We start from the raw sequence: 21,499 nt of genomic DNA, 5'->3' as shown, positions 1-21,499 counted from the left end.
GGGTTCCTTACCCTATGGGAAGTCCAAGGTCCTCCCTGCTGCCCCAGGACCAGGAAGGTGAGCATCCAAACAGACTAGGTCCCCACAAAGCCCGTCCATGCAGTAGAATCAAAACCCAGCGCCATTGTCCTTGGGTTCTCCATCAGCCTCCACCATCAGCCCGGTTTGATGACATGCTCCATCAGTTCAAGGGGAGATGGGGAGAGCTTGAGGGAATGGGATGGTTGGGATGGAGAAGGGGTGGATGTGGGAGCAGGAAAGTAGATATCTTAATTAAGGGAGCCATTTTAGGGTTGGCAAGAGACTTGACTCTAGAGGGGTTCCCAGGTGTCCAAGGAGATGTCCCCAGCTTGTTCCTTGAGCAGCAAAGGAGAGGTTGCTTGAACTGGCCTTATTCTATCGCCACACTGATGAATATCTTGAGAACCTTCATCTGGCGATGGATGGAGATTGAGACAGGGACCCACATTGGAACACTGGACTGAGCTCCCAAAGTACATATGAAGAGCAGAAGGAGGGAGAACATGAGCAAGGAAGTCAGGACCGCGAGGGGTGCATCCACCCACTGAGATGGTGGGACTGATCTAATGGGAGATCACCAAGGCCAGCTGGACTGGAACTGATGTCTTTTCTTATAAAGTAGTTTGACTGATGTGTAAAGTGAGACATCAATACAGAGGAAAGGAATAAATACATTTTATTTCAGTGTATCTTCATCATGTTTCTGATCTCCCCACACAAGCACAGGTCTAATTCTCCACCTTCATCACATTGTTTTCCCATTGTGCCTCATGACCTATTAAATGTATTTCACAGGACAAATGTTATATTAACATTATACACTGGATCAACATAGTTCATCCTTCTGATAATTAATAAGAATATATAATTACCTCTATAGTTTCTTAAAAAATCATTTCAATGATAGTGTCTTAGTTGAGGTTTCTATTGCTTTAATGAGACACCATGACCATAATAAATTAAATGAAGAAAACATTTAATATTGGTGGCCTGCTTATAGTTCAAAGGTTCGGTCTGCTATCATCATGGCAGGGAATAGGGCAGCATGAAGGCAGACAGGTTATTGGATGCATCTTCATCAGAAGGAAGTGTAGTGAGACACATTATCCTGAGCATATTTGAGACCTCAAAGACCACCTCCACAATGTCACACTTCTTCGAACAAGACCACACCTCCTTAATAGTGTCACTGTCTTTGGAGGCCACATTCTTTCAAACCACCACAGGAATAATAGGTGCTCAGGATAAATCTCTAAGGAAGTAGAGTATAGTGGCAACATTATCTTGCTGTCACGTGTTGTCTACAAAGCTCGGGCAAATATAATACCCAATTAAAAATATGGGGCATTTTATACCTCAGATTACAAAAAAACACCAAAATGTCCACTGTAACCCTTTGTATCTATATCAATAGCACAATCTACCACATGTAGTAAGATCTGAGCAATGAAAGACATGAAAATAAATATTTGCAAATAGGATTAGTATACAAATTAATAAAGGAAGGAATCTCAAGATAACGTTTAGAGGTAATTACAACAAAATCTACATACACCAATGATGGTAGAATTACCCTATAAAGGTCTTACAAGTGAATAGAGAATGTATCTGTGTTCATAATATTAACCAATTAAAAAATATTACATGTGACTGAACATTATTTGATTTTTGTAAGCAAACCAGAGGACATAGGAGTCAGTAGTGTTTCCTGTGAATTGACACGGACAACAGAAAGCACCAACACCCTCTTGGAATTTCCATACATAACCAAGAATCATGGTAGACAGCATTCCCTTTCTCTGACACTTGTGCTCTAGCTGTTGTGAGAAATTCAGGAATGCTTTCTGCTGTCAGATACTCTCAGTAATATTTCTCTGCCACTTAAAAAAATTGTCACCTAGAAACTAATTTTCCATATTTATATAATGTATTCTGGAACATTCACAGTAGTTTCCACAGTTCTATATGAGTCCAAGCTAGGGATACAGCTCAGACTCTTCACAGAGAGTAACTGTGACCTTTGTTAAGCAGAAAGGGCATTGGTACTCTGTAGTGCTGGAGGTGACAAAGGAAGGCGTTTAGGGTAAGAGAAAACTGCTTAGCCTCTTCTACCAAAATAAATGACTCTCTGTGAACTTTTCTAAAAATTCTGTGACATCTGAGAAATAGTTTCAGCGAGTTACTCATGATGAGGAGCAGCTGGGGCAGCCCAGTTTCTCATTTCTGCTTCCATGAAGGTTTATGTTATGACTTGTATCACTGTGGGAGGAAATTTATCATACTGTTGACAGTGATAAATTGCAGGATCTTCAGACTCCAGGCTGCTGATGGTGAGAGAATAATCTGTCCCAGACCCACTGCCACTGAACCTCGATGGGACCCCATCTGCCAACCTATTTCTATAATAAATGAGAAGCTTAGGAGCTTCCCCTGGTTTCTGTTGATACCAGTTTATATAATTGCTAATGCCCTGACTTGCTTTGCAAGTGATGGTGACTCTGTCTCCCAGAGATGCAGAGAGGGAGGACGGAGACTGTGTCATCTGGATGTCACATCTGGCACCTACAAGTGGAGACATAATAAATTCACACATAGTTAAGCATGATATGAATGGACTAGCCCTAAATGACAAACAACACTAATCACAGAGTAAGAAAGAAATTCCCATTTTAGGCCTTTTTGCACCTGGAAGCCAGAGCAAAAGGAGTCCAAAGAGCTGAGCAGGGGCCTTCATGTCCATGCTGAGTCCTGACTGCAATGACAGCTGCACAGGGTGACACTGGTATATGAGGAAGTCCCCAAGGCTGTGCAGTGAGTGCATGCAAATCATTGGGAATCACTTAGTGCTGGGCACAGCTGCAAGGCTTGCTCATCTCAACCACTTGGCAAAAGCCCACAGTCCCTAGCTATCCAAGGTCAAACTACATACATGCAGCTGAAGGAGCAGAAAAAAACTCCATTTTGAGAAAGAAATCCGTTTTAGACAGGACCTAACTAGGGAACGGAGGGAGCTCAGTGAAGCAAAGTTATAAACATTCCCAAGAAACTGTGCCTGCCCTGATCAAAGTGACCCACCAAGGTGTTCAAACGTCTGCTTGCTTCAAATGCCCTTGTAGGTAGGTACCTGATTAACTACTGATTTGACTGTTTTAAAATTAATTCTCCTATACCCAAACCAATTAATTCAAAAGTGATGTAATATTTCCCAATCCTAAAATTCCAAGGCTTGTGCCACTCTGCTTGCAGTGTTCCCACTTTAAAATCCCCTTGACCTGAAGCTTTGGGCCATTCTTCCCCAACTCCAGTGTTGGAGTTACAGATAGCTAACTTGTTATCTAGTTAGCTAACTTGTCGTCAATAAACCCAATGTATTTGCACCGAATATTGGCTCTGTGGTGGTCTTGTTTAAGAGATCCAGTAATATGGGCACATCACCTCCAAAGATTAGACTTCTTTTCAGGTTTTAAAATTATACACAACATTTCAAATGTTTATAAAATCTATTTTTAATAGTGATTTCAAATATATATTGGGAATTAAAATAGACAAATATTCTGCTGTAAGGGATTATACAAAGGAGACGGACTACTAAATCTTTAACTCACTAAAGTAATTCTGATTGGTTAAAAATACTATGTGTTTTCTTTGTGAAGTGTTTGTAAGTTTGAAGTAGTCATTTCTTTAAATTAAAAAGATAATTTATTCACACCATTTTAATGATGTACAAAAATAATATCTTACAGTATCAGTGTTACTGCAGTACAAAGAGAGGAACTGCACAGTAGCTGCACATATAACACCTTGATCCCAGCAATGTGTACCACTTGGAGTTCCAAACCCTTCTAAAGATGGAGGTACTTTTATACTCACAGAATTAATGGGTTGCATCTTTTCTCAGTTTGAGCTCCTCCATATTTGCTCTTTTCTACCACTGTCTTCAGTTTTCCACAATTCCTCATCAGAAAGGGGTAGCTAGTGATGTCAGACTTGAGTACAATAACAAAAAATACTACAACTCAACACATGGCTCTGTTTGTATTACAAATAATATTTTCATTTTTCATTCTTGAGCAGTAACTAGAGACATTATACTGACTTAGTTATCAGCCTTACTTTCTTCAGGTGTGTTTCAGTCTGCAAACAAAGATGCAGAAAAGTTTGCGTGTTCTTACAGCGCATGTATTTGAATGCCACACATCTCACGCACCTGTGTCTTTGCCATGCCATCCAGACATATCTGTCATCAGAAGTATTAAGTCTTCAGTTCCCTTGTCCTGGAGCCCAAGAAAGTTTTAGAAAAATAACTGTGAATGGTTAGACAGTGCTGCACTCTGAACATGAGTGTGAACAAACACCCAGGATTAAAGCAGCTTCTTCAGGATACATGGCACCCTCCACATCGGAAGTATTACACAGCAGCTTTTGGCAGATTCAGAGGAATATTGGTTTCCCTGTCTCTTCACTCCATTTCTGCCAATATCTACCAGCTGTACCTCTGCCCCTTGTTCATCATTGAGGCTTAGAAGACAGTTCTGCCTTCTCACATGACAGCCCCAGGATCTGTAGAACGCTTCACTCAGGAAACTTGAGTGAATGAAACCAGGACAATGGCAGTTCATCTCAAACTAGAACAACAATCACATCATTATCTCTTTTTTAATTTTTATTTTTCCATTCAATTATTTACACTTCCTTCCTCCCAATCCCCTCTTGCTACCCCACACCCCCTTCTCCCTCTCCCACCCTGCTTGAGAGAGGGCAGGGAAACCTGCCCTTTGGGAAGTCCAAGGCCTTCCCCACTACTTAAGAGTATCTGGGATCTGAATTCTTACCATATCTCCTTTTAAAATATGTGTAAATAGGAATGGAATTCCAGAAATTCAGTTTCAATGTGAAAGTAGTAAGTTTAGCATTAGACCCAAGCAGATACAATGAGCACTTTCATTTATTTGGAGATGCCAGTAGTTGATTGTTAGTGTATGTAATAAAAATAACCTCAGTGTGAATAAGCATTTTCTCATCTTCATGTCCTAGGATAAATGATTAAGACACATTCAGAATACCAATCAAACAGAAGTTTTCCAGCAAATGAGTGGCTAATGTTCAGAGATATAAACTTCACGGTAATGGGGAAGTGGCTATGCAGCTTCTTTTGTGTACTTCTTTGGTTGAGTGATGATGAGATAGGAGCAGTGAATCAAAACTGTACACTGTGACCCAGTGGCACACAGAGTGGTAGATGAGCATTCAGATGCCATGAGGAGGTTCCTCTAACAAGGTTGTGCCCAGCTACTGTGGTTCCTATATCTAGCCTCTGTGAGGTTTACAAGGTCCAAATTGAAACACCAGGGATTTTACTCCCTGAGGCTTTTCTGTTGCTTATGTTTCCTTAGTGTATAAAGCAAATTGTGCCCAGTAATTAATTGTCAAATTTTATGGACATTTGTAAGCAATAAGTAGACCTGTATATTTTGGATTTAATCATGGAATTTTTTTAAATAAATAGACTCAAGGCAAATTCATGAAAAAGGACGCTTAAATGAAATCCCACACTAGCTCAGAATTGAGAAGAATAGAGGGTTATTTGTTGAGAAGTAGACTCACAGCAGATCACAGTCCTCTGCTGGAACAGGGAACAGCAACTGAACCCTGCAGCCTGAAAAGAGGCTGGTCATGCACTTTACATCAGCATAAATAGTATAAGAGGCCACAACAAGTGGGAGGGAAACTTAAAGGCTACTGGCTGTAGGAATTCCTACAGCATCTACCCTTTTGTTTTAAATAATAGTGTTCTAAGCCCAATACAAAATTACATACAATAAGAACAAATATACAAGTAAGAAACATATGTAAAAATTTTCAGTGGTTAACCTATCCTAATGTGTTTAAGATTTGTATAATAAAAAACGGCGAAGTCAAGAGAGGGAAGTAACTAAAACTATCTAGTCTTCAATCCCATCAAAGATCTGAGAAGGGAAATAATATTAATTGAGTAAGGAGAAAGTGTAATCAAACAACTTCCAAAATGTGCAACAAACAATAGGGACAACTGGATACCTGGGCAATCATCCAAAGACTTGTTTTCAGTGTTAGAATAACCAACTTTGGCTAAGGCCTAGAGTAACTGACAAACCTTTTTCAGAGGCAAGAAATTTTTCAAAACTGTCTTACCCTGTCTTGGCAAGATTTGATAATCTTTTTTCTTGTATCCTGCTTATCCTATCTGGATATCATGCATTTTGTCAGTTGTCTACGCATGGACAGTTCCTTGCCCTAAGGCCAGTTTTGCCAAGAAGAAAACAAGCTCTAAGTGGAGTGTCTTCAGTGCTCAACATACTCTCAGGAATAGATCCTTGCTGCCATGAGCAATCTTGTCTCACTTCAACAGAACCCTAAGTTATTTAAATGTCATATTCTACAGCTCTTTGAAGTGGTTGAAGATTACCTATCTATCCATAATACAATCACTATAGCTCCCAAGGTCCAGTCGAAAGGCAGAAGGAGGGAGATTATGAGCAAGGAAGTCAGGACCACAATGGGTTGGTCCACCAACTGAGGCAGTGTGCCCGTTCTAATGGGAGCTCACCAAATCCAGCTGAACTTGGTCTGAAAGAGCATGTAATCAAACCGGACTCTCTGATTGTGGCTGACAATGGGGGCTGACTGAGAAGCCATTGATAAAGGCACTGGGACTTGTTTTTATGGCATGTTCTGGCTTTTGGGGACACTAGTCTTTATGTATGCACAGCTCCCTAGGCCTGGATGTAGGGGGGAGGGCCTGTGACATCCCACAGGGCAGGGTTCCCTCCCTCTCTCAAGCAGGGTGGGAGAGGGAGGAAGGGGTGTGGGGGAGCAGGAGGGGATTGGGAGGAAGGAAGGAAGGAAGGAAGGAAGGAAGGAAGGAAGGAAGGAAGGAAGGGTAAATAACTGAATGGAAAAAAAATTGAAAAAAAGAAAAAAACTAGACATGCTACATAGATGGCTATTGATCTATAATTATTAATAACTATATAATTTAAATACTAAGACTTCATATTAGAATATTATATAATAAATAACTGTGCAACAAAGGAGGACAATGACCTCAAAATGTAAGCAATGTATAACTATCTCAATCAGAGGCAGAGATGTACATTGCAATATAATAAATACATCCTAAAATTGTATCGATATACAAAAAATGTTTTAAGCAGAGGTAGAAGAATGCATGCATACAATAGGACAAAATATCTTTGCCTAGATATACAAATATTGTGGATGAAAATAGGAACATATTCAATATAATTTAACTTAGTATCGATATACAAGTATCTACACCAATATAAATTGCCTATTAAAATAGCTAACAAGTATTCACTCTATTGCTCACTATTATTATAAGTGTGAGTATGTTCAAACTAATCTATTATCCCATCCAATTCCCCCAACATTTTTTAAAGTGATCCCTGAGCCTCCCTAACTTCCCTTAAACCCCCAACCATATGCCAATTATAATCAACCCCTAAATGATGTCCCTAAACCTGAGGACAAACTTTGTTGGGAGAGGGGATGTCATCGTCCACAAGCACCTTGAAAGGAACAGAATGGACAAGGATGCCAAGTTCAATCAAATTCTGATAGAGATCAGAATCAATGTTTGGCTCATTACTATAACACTAATTAGTTCCTCTCAAACAACTGGAAATAGGAGTTTCCCACAGCCTAGGCTAGTACGGCATAAATATGCTTGTGTGTATAAACAATAAAATCACTTTAAATAAAAAATATTTTACAAAAAGAAATAAAGAGACAAATAGTACTGTAAACAAACTATATGTGTCAGAGAGAGAAAAATCCTGACTTTTTAGTTAGCCAAGGGGGACAGCAAGCAGCTGCCTGCTGAAGGAAATAGGGAATGTCAGAGAACAATGAGAAAAGCCAAAGAGTAAATGGAAGTATCTTTAGAAAAGAGATAGACGGAAAAAAGGAAAAGCTTGGTTTTTCTTAGCAGCTCTGAAAAACTACTAGGCTCTCCATTGAGGAGGCTGTACTGAGGTTACTCTGGGAAGGAAATATGTGTTGTTCCATTAAGAAGCTGTCCCTCATTCTGAGTATGGTTGAGAACAAAATGATGCAAAATGTCTTCTTGTTTTCAGTCCTGGACAAAAGAACTTCAGTGTGAAATGGTGGATTAGTTGTTCGAGTACTGGGTGCACAGAGCCATAATTTATTTGTTTGAGTTTTTCAAGACAGGGCTTCTCTGTAGCTTTGGAGCCTGTCTTGGAACTAGCTCTTGTTGACCAGGTTGACCTTGAACTCACAAAGATCTGCCTGCCTCTGCCTCCCTAGTGCTGGGATTAAAGGTGTGTGCCACCACCTTCCAAAAAGGACATAATTTTCTATGAAACTGACAGATATACATGTATCAGAAAGTTTGGAAGTCCTATGGAAAATCTACTAGGATTCTGCCTTATATATGAAAGTACTGGCACACACACACACCTTATCATATTCATATTTGAAGGATTATTTACTAAAGCATGGGCTCAAACTAAAGAATGTTCAGATATTTGCTGTCCCTGAGACTATTATTTAGGGATAAAATATTATAAAAAGTCATTCTAAAAGTCATACTAAATCTAACTCTGTAAGAGCACTCAGATCTAAAGAATAGGGGGTAGTATAATAGATAGTAATATAAAATTTGACAATAACAAAGACCAAACAGCATTAAAAGGTACTTTGCTGAATTTTTATGCACACATGATTTGTCTTTGAGTATGTCCTCCATACTCTGTTTTCTCCTCCTTGTTTGTTTCTCTCTCTCTCTCTCTCTCTCTCTCTCTCTCTCTCTCTCTCTCTCTCTCTCTCTCTCTTGTATGGACATATACTCTAGGGGCCATTTAACATTGGAGTTGGCCCACTCCCATGGATACTGACAGGACTCTATAGGGACAATCTAGATATGATATCTCACCATGAAAATGAGATAACATAAAAGGGTGATGGAGTTAAAATGTTAGCACCAAGAATATTCTGGTCCCCATACTCTTCTTTACCTGTAAATCAGAATCCTGACTGTAGGCTCTATCTGTAAACTTCTACAAATCTTTAAAATATATAGAAACAGGTCACACTCCACTCATGTGAGCTCTGATTCCCTGCAGAGACCCCACAATACTGATTGCCTCTGGTCTAGAGACTGAAATCTCCCTGTAGCACCACACCTTGCTACTTCCCTATGTTTATTTAATCACAGTATTAATAGCTCTTATGAAAAATACCTTGGCCCTCAGATATCCATCTCAGTGTCTTCTAAAACTGTGATATCACATGGAAAAGCTAACAGGTTATTCCTCTAAGAAGTATTATTTCTCTTTTCTTTTTTATTTCTTTTGAGATAGGGTTTCTCTGCATAGCCTTGACTGCCCAGGAATTCACTGGGTAAACTATTTGGTAAACATATATAAAGTGATTATATGTTTCTACATAGAATCTAATAAACACAAATGAGAGAAACCAAGTTATAGTTGACATTTTAATATACAGTTTATTCAATTAATAACCTTTAGTCATATCCAGTTTTCTACAAACACTATACCTTCCATTTATTTTCTGTTAAAAAATCTATTTTTTGTTTGTATACAAACAAAAATAAAGTTATAAAATTTCCAGGAAAATGGATGAGACTAGAAAAGGATTATTTTGTATGAAGTAACCTTTAGAATTGTGACAGTAAAGGTAAGAAAAGGAAAATTTTATTCAATGTGGGCATATTGCAAGGTGGGAAAATGCACTCAAAGAACTAAGTATTGTGCAGACCTGAAATAATATTAAATATTAAATACAGGGCTAAAGATATACATATGAAGAAGTCCTGCTGAAGGTGTGGTCCTGCTTACCATGGATTATAATTGAGTGCACTTTTCTCATCCTGTGAGACAATGTGTGAAATCTCCTCCCAGGAGAGAAGCTGCTGTAACCCCTTCTCCCAACCTAAATTCTTATGGAAAATCTCATTTCTTAAAACTTTACTGTTCGAATAACTGAAAGTCAAAGAGAAATATATATCTCTTTAAAACATATTCACTTTTGCTATGTTGGTTATATTTTGTTGCACACCAATCAAGAAAATTATGGGGAAGCTTTATCGCCCCAATCAGGGAGATATATGTTCAGGGATGTATCACTGTGGGAGGATGTTCTATAACTTGCTGACAGTATTAAACACCCAAATCTTGAGCCTCCACTCTGTTGATTTTCAGTATGAAATCTGTTTCTGACCACTGCCACAAGTCTGTCTGGGACTTCTGAGGCAAGAATAAAGGGTGGACATCCAATAGATCAAAGATTTTGGAGAATGGCCAGGTGTCTATAAGAATGAATTCAAGTAAGTCTTGTCATTAACATGTAAGAGGATCTTACTAGACCTGCAGGAGGTGATGCTCTAGGAGGGACAGGCATGGAGAGTGCAGCCTGCGTCATCAAAATATTCCATCTGGCTTCTGAAATAAGAGAAATGAAAGGTTATCCACAAACATAATGATACTATAAAATGATTTTCCCTTCCTTTATTTATTATTTCCTACTTATTGTGTTCATGACTCATTCATAGTCTAAAAACGTTCAACATGAAATACCTATGTAGAGAGAGCACTGAGACTAGAAATTGTCTGACTATCTGCTTCTTCTGAATTTCTACAAGATCACAGGTTTTCCTCCCTTCATCCTCTAAACTTCACAATCCCATTCCTAGAGAACAAGACTGGAAATCTCAGGCGTGAGCAACACATACATCCATATCAGTAAGGCCCCACAAATCCACAACCTTTCACATTCTCCTTCTTCACCTTTGTTTCTCTCCTTAACAGGGATCCAGAGCATGAACAGCCTCAGGAGCTGGGCAGGGCACCTTATTCTGAGAACTTGTTATGTAGAGTCCTGAATAGTTAAGGGTGAAAGAGGGCCAAGGTTTTTGTCTTGGACTTGCAAGGAGTGGTCCTCCCTAGGGAAAGTATGCAAACCCTGTGGTTGGTACAGCTGTGTGAAAAGTACTAACAGGAGGAAAAAGCCGGCTCTTACCAGTGAAGTGTCATAAAGTGTCTCCTAGGTTTGTAGAAGAAATGGACAGAGTCTTTGCTCCCTATAAGAGGGGATACTTGGACTCCATCATAAAAGGCTGGATCTGCATAAATTGAAAACATATATGATCTACAAAATGCAAGTATGCCTAGATAGAACCACAGAATCAAAACCATCATTTTTTAGACATTCCCAAAATTTATTGTATACAGGCTTTCAAATGTATAGAACACTACTAGTCTTTTTAAACTACTTGACACTTTTTTGTCTGTTGCTCAAACACACCATAATGAGATATTTCTTGTTGCATGGAATCTTACCAAAAGAACTAAAACATATGTGTTCATAAATGTTTGTTTATAGATATTCATAACACTTTTTATTATAATTCAAGAAAGAAGTAAAGAGGTATGTTTCAAATGCTTGTATATTATTTAATCAAAAGATATTATTGATCTTGTAGCAATAAAGTTACAGAAAATTATAGTCATTATAGTCTTCTTTCAACTTTAGGTGGGTTGAGAATTTAAAAGAGAAAATTGTAGCACAAATAATAAAAACCTAGAGAAAGATATAGTGTTACAGCTGAAGAGCAGAGAAACTTAGAGAGACCTTTTACTTCTACCAATGCTCAGACTAAAGTGGTGATCCTAAGACTGCCTAGACTCCACTGTGTCTCAGACTCCACACCCCTGTGAGTTTCTGTCTCTTGTCCTTTATATTCCTCTCTCCCCCAGCCATATTACAACTGTCTCCTCTCTCCCAGTGCTGGGATTAGAGGTGTGTGACTCCCAAACACTGGGATTAAAGGTGTGAGCCACCACCAACTGGATCTATTTCTGGATCAATCCTGTGTAGCCCAGAATAGCCTTGAGCTCACAGAGATCCATCTGCCTCTGTTTCCTGCATCCTGGGATTAAAGATGTGTGCCACCACTCCCTGGCTTCTAGTGGATTAAATTTGCACTCTGATCTTCGGGCAACTTTTATTTATAAAAATATAAATAAAATATTTCTACAGAAAATTTTCAACAGCATACAATAAATACATAAGAAATGATATCAGTTACCTGCAACAAATATTTTGTATACATTATTACAAGTCTACAAGTACTGTATGCAAGTAATTACTGAAAAATATATAATCCATAAACCAAATATCTACTCTAATATCTATAAATTAATCCAAATGACAGAATATATTGATGAAATGTCTTCATTATGAGGAAAATAAAATCCACAAGCACATGCAATTTTATTTCAAATGAAATGTGTTATAAGGAGGCTGCCTGTTGGTTCCTGGCTGCTCAGCCCTGAAATAATTACACAGAAACTGTATTAATTAAATCACTGCTTGGCCCATTAGCTTTAGCTTCTATTGGCTAACATTTACATATTAATTTAACCCATTTCTATTAATCTGTGTGTTGCCACGTGGCTGTGGCTTGCCAGATAAAGTTCCATCCTGCTCCAGCAGGTTTACATGGCTTCTCTCTGACTCTGCCCCACTTTCTTCCAGCATTGAGCTTAATATTCCCTACCAAGCTCTGTTGCGGGAGGTCTTTCCGCCCCTCCAACCAATAGCTGCTGTGATACCAGCACATTGGGGCGTGGTCTCTCTCCCTTTAAAAAAGCGGTTATTTCCTCTGCTCGCTCTCTTCTCTTCCTGCTCCGCTGGAGACTAGACTCCCTTCCTGGTTGTGCAGATGGCTGTTGTCTGGGATTGTGATCTGTAAGTTTTTTTCCCCTTTAAATAAATAACACCCTATTAATCATTACTCCAAACTGGTGTTGCCTTGTTCGTGACTTATGCCTTCAAAGCTCTGTTATAGAACCAAGCAGTTCCTTTATTTATCAATAGTAATAACAGCATACAGAGGGCAATTCCACAGCAGAAATGAAGTAATATAATAAATTTTGTGATAGCTAAGCATGAATATTGCATTCAATAGACAGTGGATTACCAAATCACCATGAATTAAACTATAGCAAGTTATTTTAAAAGAAACTTGTAAATCAAAAAAGTAAAACAGAATAATAAAGGAAATTAAAAAGAAAGCATTCATTACAGCAACATCAAAAATGGCTTGCAGTACTTACTATGAGTGTATTATAACTCTGCTGAATTTATATGTCTCTCAGTCAGTCAGTCAACTATCCATATACAATTCTAGAATGAAATATACAGATCTTTGAACTGAAATATTAAAAATAAACTTAAAAATATGGCAAAACCTTCACAAAGTGGAATGGCTGTTTGCAGTGAGAGATGGAGCCAATACTGCTTCCCTTCCACTTTTCTAAAGAGAATGTTTGAGTAGTTTATCACACTAGAATTAAAAAGGTACAATTTCTTGAAAGTAGTTGAATGTATTTTTTCAAGAGGTTTAAAATTATAATTTTTCTTTTTCTTTTAAATTTTTATTTATTTTATATACTATCCACAATTTCTCCTTCCTCTCCTCCTTCCACTTCCCCTACCTTTGCCCACACAACCCCCATTCACTCCTTAGAAAGGGTGAGATCTCCAATGGGGAGTCTGCAAAGCCTTGTACATCATGTTGAGGCAGTACTAGGACCCTCCCAACTGCATCAAGACTGAGCAAGTCATCCACCACAGGGAATGGGTTCCAAAAAACCAGCTTATGCACCAAGGATAGATCCTGGTCCTACTTCTATGGGAAAAACAGACAAAACCACACAACTCTCACCCAAATGCAGTGAGCCTAGTTTGTGAGATGGGGGAGTCACTTAAGGCAATTCAGACTTCAACTTCACAGTTTCACACAATGGACACTCTAGGCCTCCATTCAGGGACACCCGACACATATGTGACCTCAGTGACTTTACTCAGTAGCAGAGGCAAATCCCAACCCCCCTTTCTTCTATCCTAACTCCAGAGCTACATATCTGAAGCTACCAAGTTCTGTCACTTGCTGGAATTGAAACATAGACCCCTGGTTCAATTACATATTCACCATTTTTTTTTATTTTTATGGTTCACTTTCCTATCTAAGATTGGATGTCCGGAAACTCGATTTTTAGACCAGGCTGGCCTCAAACTCAGAGAACCACATGCCTCTGCCTTCCTAGTACTGGAATTAAATGCATGAACAAACACTCCTGGATCTAAGCTTTTCTTTAGTTCCTTTTCACAAGTTGGAAACTTAGCAGTGTGAGATCTTGCCCTGAGGTCACCACTCCTTTTATTCCATTTCTTAATCTTTTATCTCCTTAAAGAAAGCACTTAGCTCTATTCCACTTTCTGGTATTCTTTTTGTTTCCAAATTGTACCTTATGTACTTCTTTCTCTCTCTCTTAGCTTGTTCCTTTTCATTACAAATCTTCCTAAAAGTGACCACATGACAGAGTCAATATTAGTCTGTTTTGATACTTCCTCTGTCAACAGAATTAATCCAACTGATTGCTTTAAGCTCAGGAAATCCCCTCAGACAAGGGCAAAAGGCAGTCACTTTCTTCACAGAAATATTACAAGTATGATCTCTAGGAAACACACTAAAATTATTCTCCTCTGAAACCTCTTGAGCCAGCCCCCACAGTTCAAATCATTCACAGCACCACTGTCTTCCATACGCATACTTTCATGTCCTATGAATCGGTGATTAAACCATCCGCTGCTTTGCTAATCCAAGTATCAAAGTTCAAATTCCTCCAAACAAAACACGGTCAGGCCCATTACAGCAAAACCCCACTCATGGTACCAACTTCTGTCTTACTTATTGTTGTGAGGGGCCATCATGACCATAGCAACCCTTATAAAGAAAACTTTTAATTGGAGTGGCTTATATTTTCAGAAGTTAAGTACATCATCATCATGGTAGTACATGGTGCCATGCAGGTAAACCTGGTGCTGCTCAGACAGATTTGGTGCTGTTAATGGAGCTGAGAGTTCTAAACCTTGATTTGCAGGCAATAGGAAGAAGTAGCCAGTGTCCCACAGCATGGCTTGGGCATATATAAGGCCACAAAACCTCCCACCCCACACAATGGCAAACTTCCTCCAAAAAGGCTTCACCTAATCCAGCAAAACCATACATCCTAATAATGCTTCTCCTTTTGGAGGCCATTGTCTTTCTAACCACCATAGGTTCGGTATACAAACAGAGAGATACAACAAGCCATGAGCTCATTTATAATGAAAACATTTCACTTCTGTTTGTTCCTATTAGAACTCCAGAAATTGAAACAAAGTTTCTGAGACTCAAGTACTGAGGCCTCAGCTAAAGACTATGTGTTCAAAGCTATATAGTAGTACATTTTAGAAATATGTACATTTGACATTTTTGTGTGTATTATAAAAGGCAAAAGTATCTGTCTCTAAATTACTATAGATAACATGGCTTATCACAACTTTGGAGAATAGAAGGAGGGCACATCACACATGAGTCAGTGAGGTTTTACTTTATATTCCAGTATAATATGGAAGTTTTTATTTTCTTTGACAACTTCATAAATGTGTACAATAAAAAATTATTTTATCTTTCCTTCATTTCCCTCTCTATGTGCTTTCTCCAAACTCACCTTCTAACCTTACAACTTCTCTTTCTGTTTTATGTTGTTTCTTGAATACCCTATTACATCCAATTATTACAGTTTATATGTTCGCGGGTGTAGCCTATACACTGGATCATGTAAAACCTATACTAAGAAGTAATAATTCTTCTTCCCCAAGCAGTTATAAGCTGCCAATATTCTCCCATAAGAGATTGAGACCTATAGATCTTTCCAAATCTATAACTAAACTTTGGTTTGCTTGATCTTGTGCAGAGAAGAATGTCTGTGACTTCATGATATTGTAATTTTGCTAAGTGGTTGTGTTGACAAATTGTTTTCTGCTAGTTATACTTTTACCTATTTACCTGGAATGTTCACAACCTCGGCCAGAGAAGCTTCTTTTTGCAACAGGCAATGCAGATACACATAACTGTTCAAAGTGCTGACAGAAAGAGACTGAGTTCTAGGCTCTACATTTCATTACCACCACCACTCCTCCACCACATACACATACCAAGGCCAGGAGACATCCTTATAGGAATTAGTAGTACATGCCACATCTTTTTTCATAACTGGAAAAATGAGAAATAAAATAGTTCTGAGTAAGGTAAAGATGTTTGTATGTAAAAACATTAAATAGTGAATATCTGCCACATGACAAAAGTGGAAGAAAAGTTTCCATAGTGGTGGGGCTTGATAGTGACTCTGGGAGAGTCAGTCCTTAGGAGGCAATGAGATGGTAAAATTTGGGCAGCAATTCGATATCAGGACCACTAATGATAGATAATATTTACTTACTCTTATAAGCCAGAAAATAAAATGATTGAAAGAATACAAACATTGTGTTTCAAAGTACATGAAGACAGATCATGAACATAATGAAGAGGATACAACTGTCAATCTGTTCCATCATTGCTCAACAATTGAAGAACAATCAAGATATTCAAGTTGAGTATCTTCCAGAACACTTTCTCTCAGTTGAAACTATCATATCAAAGATTAGTAGGAGTTTCTTCCTGCGGTTATAATATACAGTGTTATTTCCATTGACACATTTATTCACTTTTGTATGAAATATATTGTAACTTTTAAAAGAACAAAAACAGGTGATAATAGGTATAACTTTTGTGAATAATTATGATAAAATCAGGAAGGAGATATGAACAACTCTAATATGAATCTCTATTCCCTGTGCTCTGATAAAGAGCTATAATCAATAGTATATGAATAAGTATAGAAAAACTTGAAAGAAAGCCCTTCTTTTAGCCTGAAGAGAATAATGATTCTGACAAAAAGGAATTGTGAGTTAAAAGGTAAGTTTTCAAAATACAATTTTGCATCTGAGGAAGATTAAGGAGAAAACATTCTAAGACCTTGCTGAGCAATGAAAGATGTTCAGTTTTAGGGGATGTTTGTTCCACCACACTTCACATGGAGATCATCACACAGAGTGAGAGGATATTCCCACTGTTAACCTCATTCACTCTCAAAGTCGTGGTCACTGGATAGTGATCTGCTTCCTCAGATTTTGATAGAGTCTCTTACTGAGCAATTGAAGATTCTTATTTCAGTCTCCTTAGTCCTAGAGTCCTGACGTGTGCCTTAGACTTTCACAGAGGACTCTACCTCCTCATTCTTAGAATTTGCTAACACCAGAATGCCAGTACCTGATACGTTGCCTTACATATCTATTGAAGCTATATGATTTCCTGATGAAGTAGCCTAAAAAAGCCCTATTAGAAGTCTTTTAGATAATGGCTTCAGAAAGGACACAAAATATAAAGCAATAGAAGGAAGAAATAGATTTATCTCCAAAATCTATTTACTTACTTTGAAATACACCATGAGTAAAGTTGTAACTAAGGTATAAATCATTGACTTGGCTTTCAGCTCCAGGTTTGTCTGTCAGGGGTGAACCAGACTTCCCCACACTGCTTAGGTCATGACCCTATGTGCATCTATCTGCTAGAAATAGAAAAGCATGAGGTTAAGTTATCTTTTCTTCAGAGTTATAGCATGTTGTGGGAAAACTGTGGATTCCATGACAATAGTGAGGTTCACTATCTTTAGGCTCCAGGATGTTGACACTGAATTTGAAATCTGCCACTTTCTATAATGCTGACAATGAAATGATTCAAGATAAAGACTGTACAGAACATCTTGTGTGGAACTCTGGTGCCTGATTTAGTTACGCGGATTCCAGTGTCAGCTCATGCCTTAATTGGCCTGAGGATGATAGCAGCAGTATCCCTGAAACCACAGGAAGAAAGAGGAGACCAGATCTACACAACTGCCATGCTTTGGGCTGAAACCAAATATGAAACACAAATAGAATAAGACTGTGTTAGAGGCTTCATTTTCATTCCAATATCTAGACATATTGATATTCCTTTTATGAGAAATTCAAAATAAATTCCATAATGAAGGATTACATCACAATAATCCTTGATTTATAATAGAAAATGATAAACAATGTAGCTGTGGAGAAATCATAAATCTTTGCATTGCAATTGGAGAAGGTCCATAGAAAGCATGGGACCTAATGAAGAGCCCAGAGATATACCTGCCACCTAGCTGACCAATTCCACCCCTAGGCATGAATTCAGCTGTGTAAAAGTTTGCACACTAGTGTTAGCATCAACATTATTCAGAATAGGCAAAGAGGGAAAATGCCCTTTATGTGAATCCCTAGATAAGTAGAAAAAGAAATCTGAGAATAAGCCACACTATGAATTATAGAAAAAAAATAAGTATAAGGTCGTACCTTGCCTAATAGTAGGAATAAATTCTGTCTAATGTCTAATGAAATTTTTTGTCATTGTGTAAATACCAGAGAGGAAACATTTATAACCCTAGATTATGCAACCATCTACCTACCCAGTCTTTTCTTTAAATGTGATTGTTTCTTGTCAAGATACCTGTAGACAAAATGAATAGGTTGGCTATTGGCCTCAGTAATAACACAATAGTATGTAATTATAGATGTAAGAAGGTCTAAACAATCAGTGGTTTACAGTATAAAAGGGGAAATATAGACACCTATAGAGTGTATGCATTGTAAATAGAGATTGTAGGCTAAAACTTGCCCTGAGGAAATCAGAGTGACAAAAGACTGAAAGTGAAGGTTACTACAAACCACAGACATGTCCCTGAGTTTACAGCTACAACAGTAAATAGCTTACAACTCTGGGATTCTCCACTGGAAACATACATCAACTTACATCGAGATCATTACTCATCACTGACTCACCCGCTGCAGCAACGCAGTGTGAGTCACAGGCTGAGTGTGTGAACAACTAACTCCCACATGTGCATTTCATGTTCTCTTTACTACCTTTGACTGTCTTCAAACTCTTCAGTTTTTATGAGACTAATCCAGTTACTTATTTCTTGTATTCATTCCAGTTACATTCAATAAGATATGTTTCAATACTGTACAAATTTGACATCCTTATCTTTCCCTTCTTCAACTTCAACTTTGGAATTCATGTAGGACATTTTATTTCAGCATGCTGTGATGATACTGTCCTGAACTTTTTGACATAAGGTTTTTGCTTTTGATTAAGTTTACTGAAGTTTATCCAGCAATGTCAAAAACCAAGAATGGACTGAATTTTCTCTTTTTGATGGAGTGAGGACAGGAGAGTCCACTGCTGTGACCCCTCTATTCTAGAGAAGGAAGAAAATAAGAGAATGTGGAAGGGAGAAGAGTAGACTGGAAAGTTAAAATTTTTCTTGGTTTATTTTCAAGAAAACTATATAAAAAAGGAAAATTTAGAAGCAATACTATTTGTGGAATAAATAATGTTTCTAATATATGATAGTCACATTGTATTGGAGATTATGGCATTCCTTTGGGGGTAAATTGGTTCACCTTTGGCAGCAGATATCAATGCAAATACCTTCTTCGTTAGGGATGGGATGCTGTGTCTACCTCCCCTTCTCCCTGCCCAGACTTTGGGCAGTTTTGTGTGAGATATTACAATCTTTGGGAAGCCATGTGTGTATCAGCCCAATTGTGTCTGGATAATAATATTTCTTTGGAGTCATTCATCCACGACCTATGGCTCTTACAATATTTCTGCCTTAAAAGAAAAGTTTTATCAGCAGGTTTTTCCTACTGCATGGATACAAAATACTGATCAGACTCCTCAACTTCTAAGAATACAATAATATGACAATAATAAAATATATGGTAATATATGAGTTTAGCAGCTGGCAAGAAAGCTTAGGGAGTGAATTCATCGATCCCCAAGTCTGATAATGTATGTGTGACCTCTTGAATTTATATAATTTTAGTGGTTTTATAAAACTTTAAAAAATCTTCATCCCCTAGTTTAGGGTTGGTCATATTGAACACAGATAGGGAGGCTATAGGCCCACAACTTTGGGGAAAACATATTTTGATCCAATCTTGAACTTCAAGGAGAGTCAGGGGTCCTGCTGGCAGAAGAAAAAGCCTCCCAGGCCTTTGCTTTTAAACTGTCCAGGGATTTGAGAATGGGGCCAGAGTATACCATCTTTATATTCAGAAACTTTGTCAGCATTATTGCCTATTAGTTGCCCATCTTTTTATTTCCCTGCTTATCAGGGATCTGTATAAGTCTTTGTCCCTCACATACATACATAAGAAGATTGTATGTGCCAATCAAAATCTTTTAGGAGACTGTTGGGGATTCTTGGCCCTTTTCTTTCTTTCTTTCTTTCTTTCTTTCTTTCTTTCTTTCTTTCTTTTTTTCTTTCCTTTTTCTTCTCCTCCTCCTTCTTCTTTTCTATTTAAAACTCCCTTGAATTTTATTTGCTGAATGAATACAAATAGATACCATGATCCAGATGCATCATAAGTACTGAACTGTATTTTTAGTAAATCAAAAGTAAACCCATGCTTCTGGCACTGAGAAAGAGGAGGAATCTTCACAGTAACTTATTCCAAAGCCACTCAGTGTACTTCAAAACCAACTTTATCTGAATAATGATCTCAGCAGGTAGAGTCACCAGGAGGAGCAGCTGAGCCAGCCCACACTTGCACTTCTGCTTTGCTCAATGGTTTAGTTATAACTTGTTCCACTGTAGGTGTAATCGTAGTTCTGTTGGGAATAGTAAGTTCCAATACCTTCTGGCTCCACGCTGCTGATGGTGAGGGTAAAATCTCTCCCATACCCACTGCCACTGAACCTTGATGGGACCCCATCTTCCAAACTAGATGCATCATAGATCAGGAGCTTAGGAGATTTCCCTGGTTTTTGCTGATTCCAGCTTAACACACTGCCAATGCTCTGACTGGCTTGACACCTGATGGTGACTGTGTCTCCTAGTGATACAGTCTGAGATAGAGACTGGGTCATCTGGATGTCACATCTAGAACCTGGATTAAGAAGAGGAAAACACAACAAAAACTATGTAACGCTGTCTTCAAAAGTCAATGCATAGAGTTCCATGACAGCCAGGCAGTGCTGACCACTCTGACATAAGCACTGCTGCCCTCCATACCTGAAATCCAGAGCAGCAGCAACACCAGGAGATAAGCAGGAACCCTCATGTTCGTGATGTGTCTTGACTGGGACTGTCTGCTGCACAGTGTGTGACCAGCCTATTAAGAATTCCTCAGGCCCACTAGCCTGCCTGCAGTGAGCTAGGTAAGTCCTTTGTTTACGAGATACGGCAAGCAGCAAGGAGATCCGGTCCAGGCACCAGGAGAGACATCACTGGGGTGAGTGAGTTTCTGACCGCGGCAGCAGCCCTGGACAGGGAACTCAGACACCCCTCCTACACTTCCTGGTCATCCTCAGGGGCTACTCTGCCCGATACCTCCTCTCTCTTTCTATCCCACCCAGCTTGCATCCACAACCCTCCCCTGCTCCGTCTGACTCCCTTCCCTCTTTGACCACATAACATCTCCCAGC

At 38.6% G+C, this 21,499-nt stretch overlaps 2 gene segments (V, D, J or C); both read right to left on the bottom strand.

The window, feature by feature from the left end:
- Positions 1-2,260: 2,260 nt before the first annotated feature.
- Positions 2,261-2,774, bottom strand: LOC126493348 (immunoglobulin kappa variable 1D-33-like). The segment is given in 2 exon segments: positions 2,261-2,583; positions 2,707-2,774. Coding segments are annotated over 2 exon segments (378 nt in total).
- A 17,870-nt stretch (positions 2,775-20,644) lies between these two features.
- On the bottom strand, positions 20,645-21,135 carry LOC126493347 (immunoglobulin kappa variable 1-39-like). The segment is given in 2 exon segments: positions 20,645-20,961; positions 21,087-21,135. Coding segments are annotated over 2 exon segments (366 nt in total).
- Positions 21,136-21,499: the final 364 nt, after the last annotated feature.

Source organism: Alexandromys fortis, unplaced genomic scaffold (genome assembly GCF_014885135.2).
Source record: "Alexandromys fortis isolate MF-2015 unplaced genomic scaffold, M_Fortis_MF-2015_v1.1 scaffold_338, whole genome shotgun sequence".
Lineage (NCBI taxonomy): Eukaryota > Metazoa > Chordata > Mammalia > Rodentia > Cricetidae > Alexandromys > Alexandromys fortis.
Note: the sequence above shows the minus strand (reverse complement) of the source record. Positions and strands in the feature narration are given on the sequence as shown.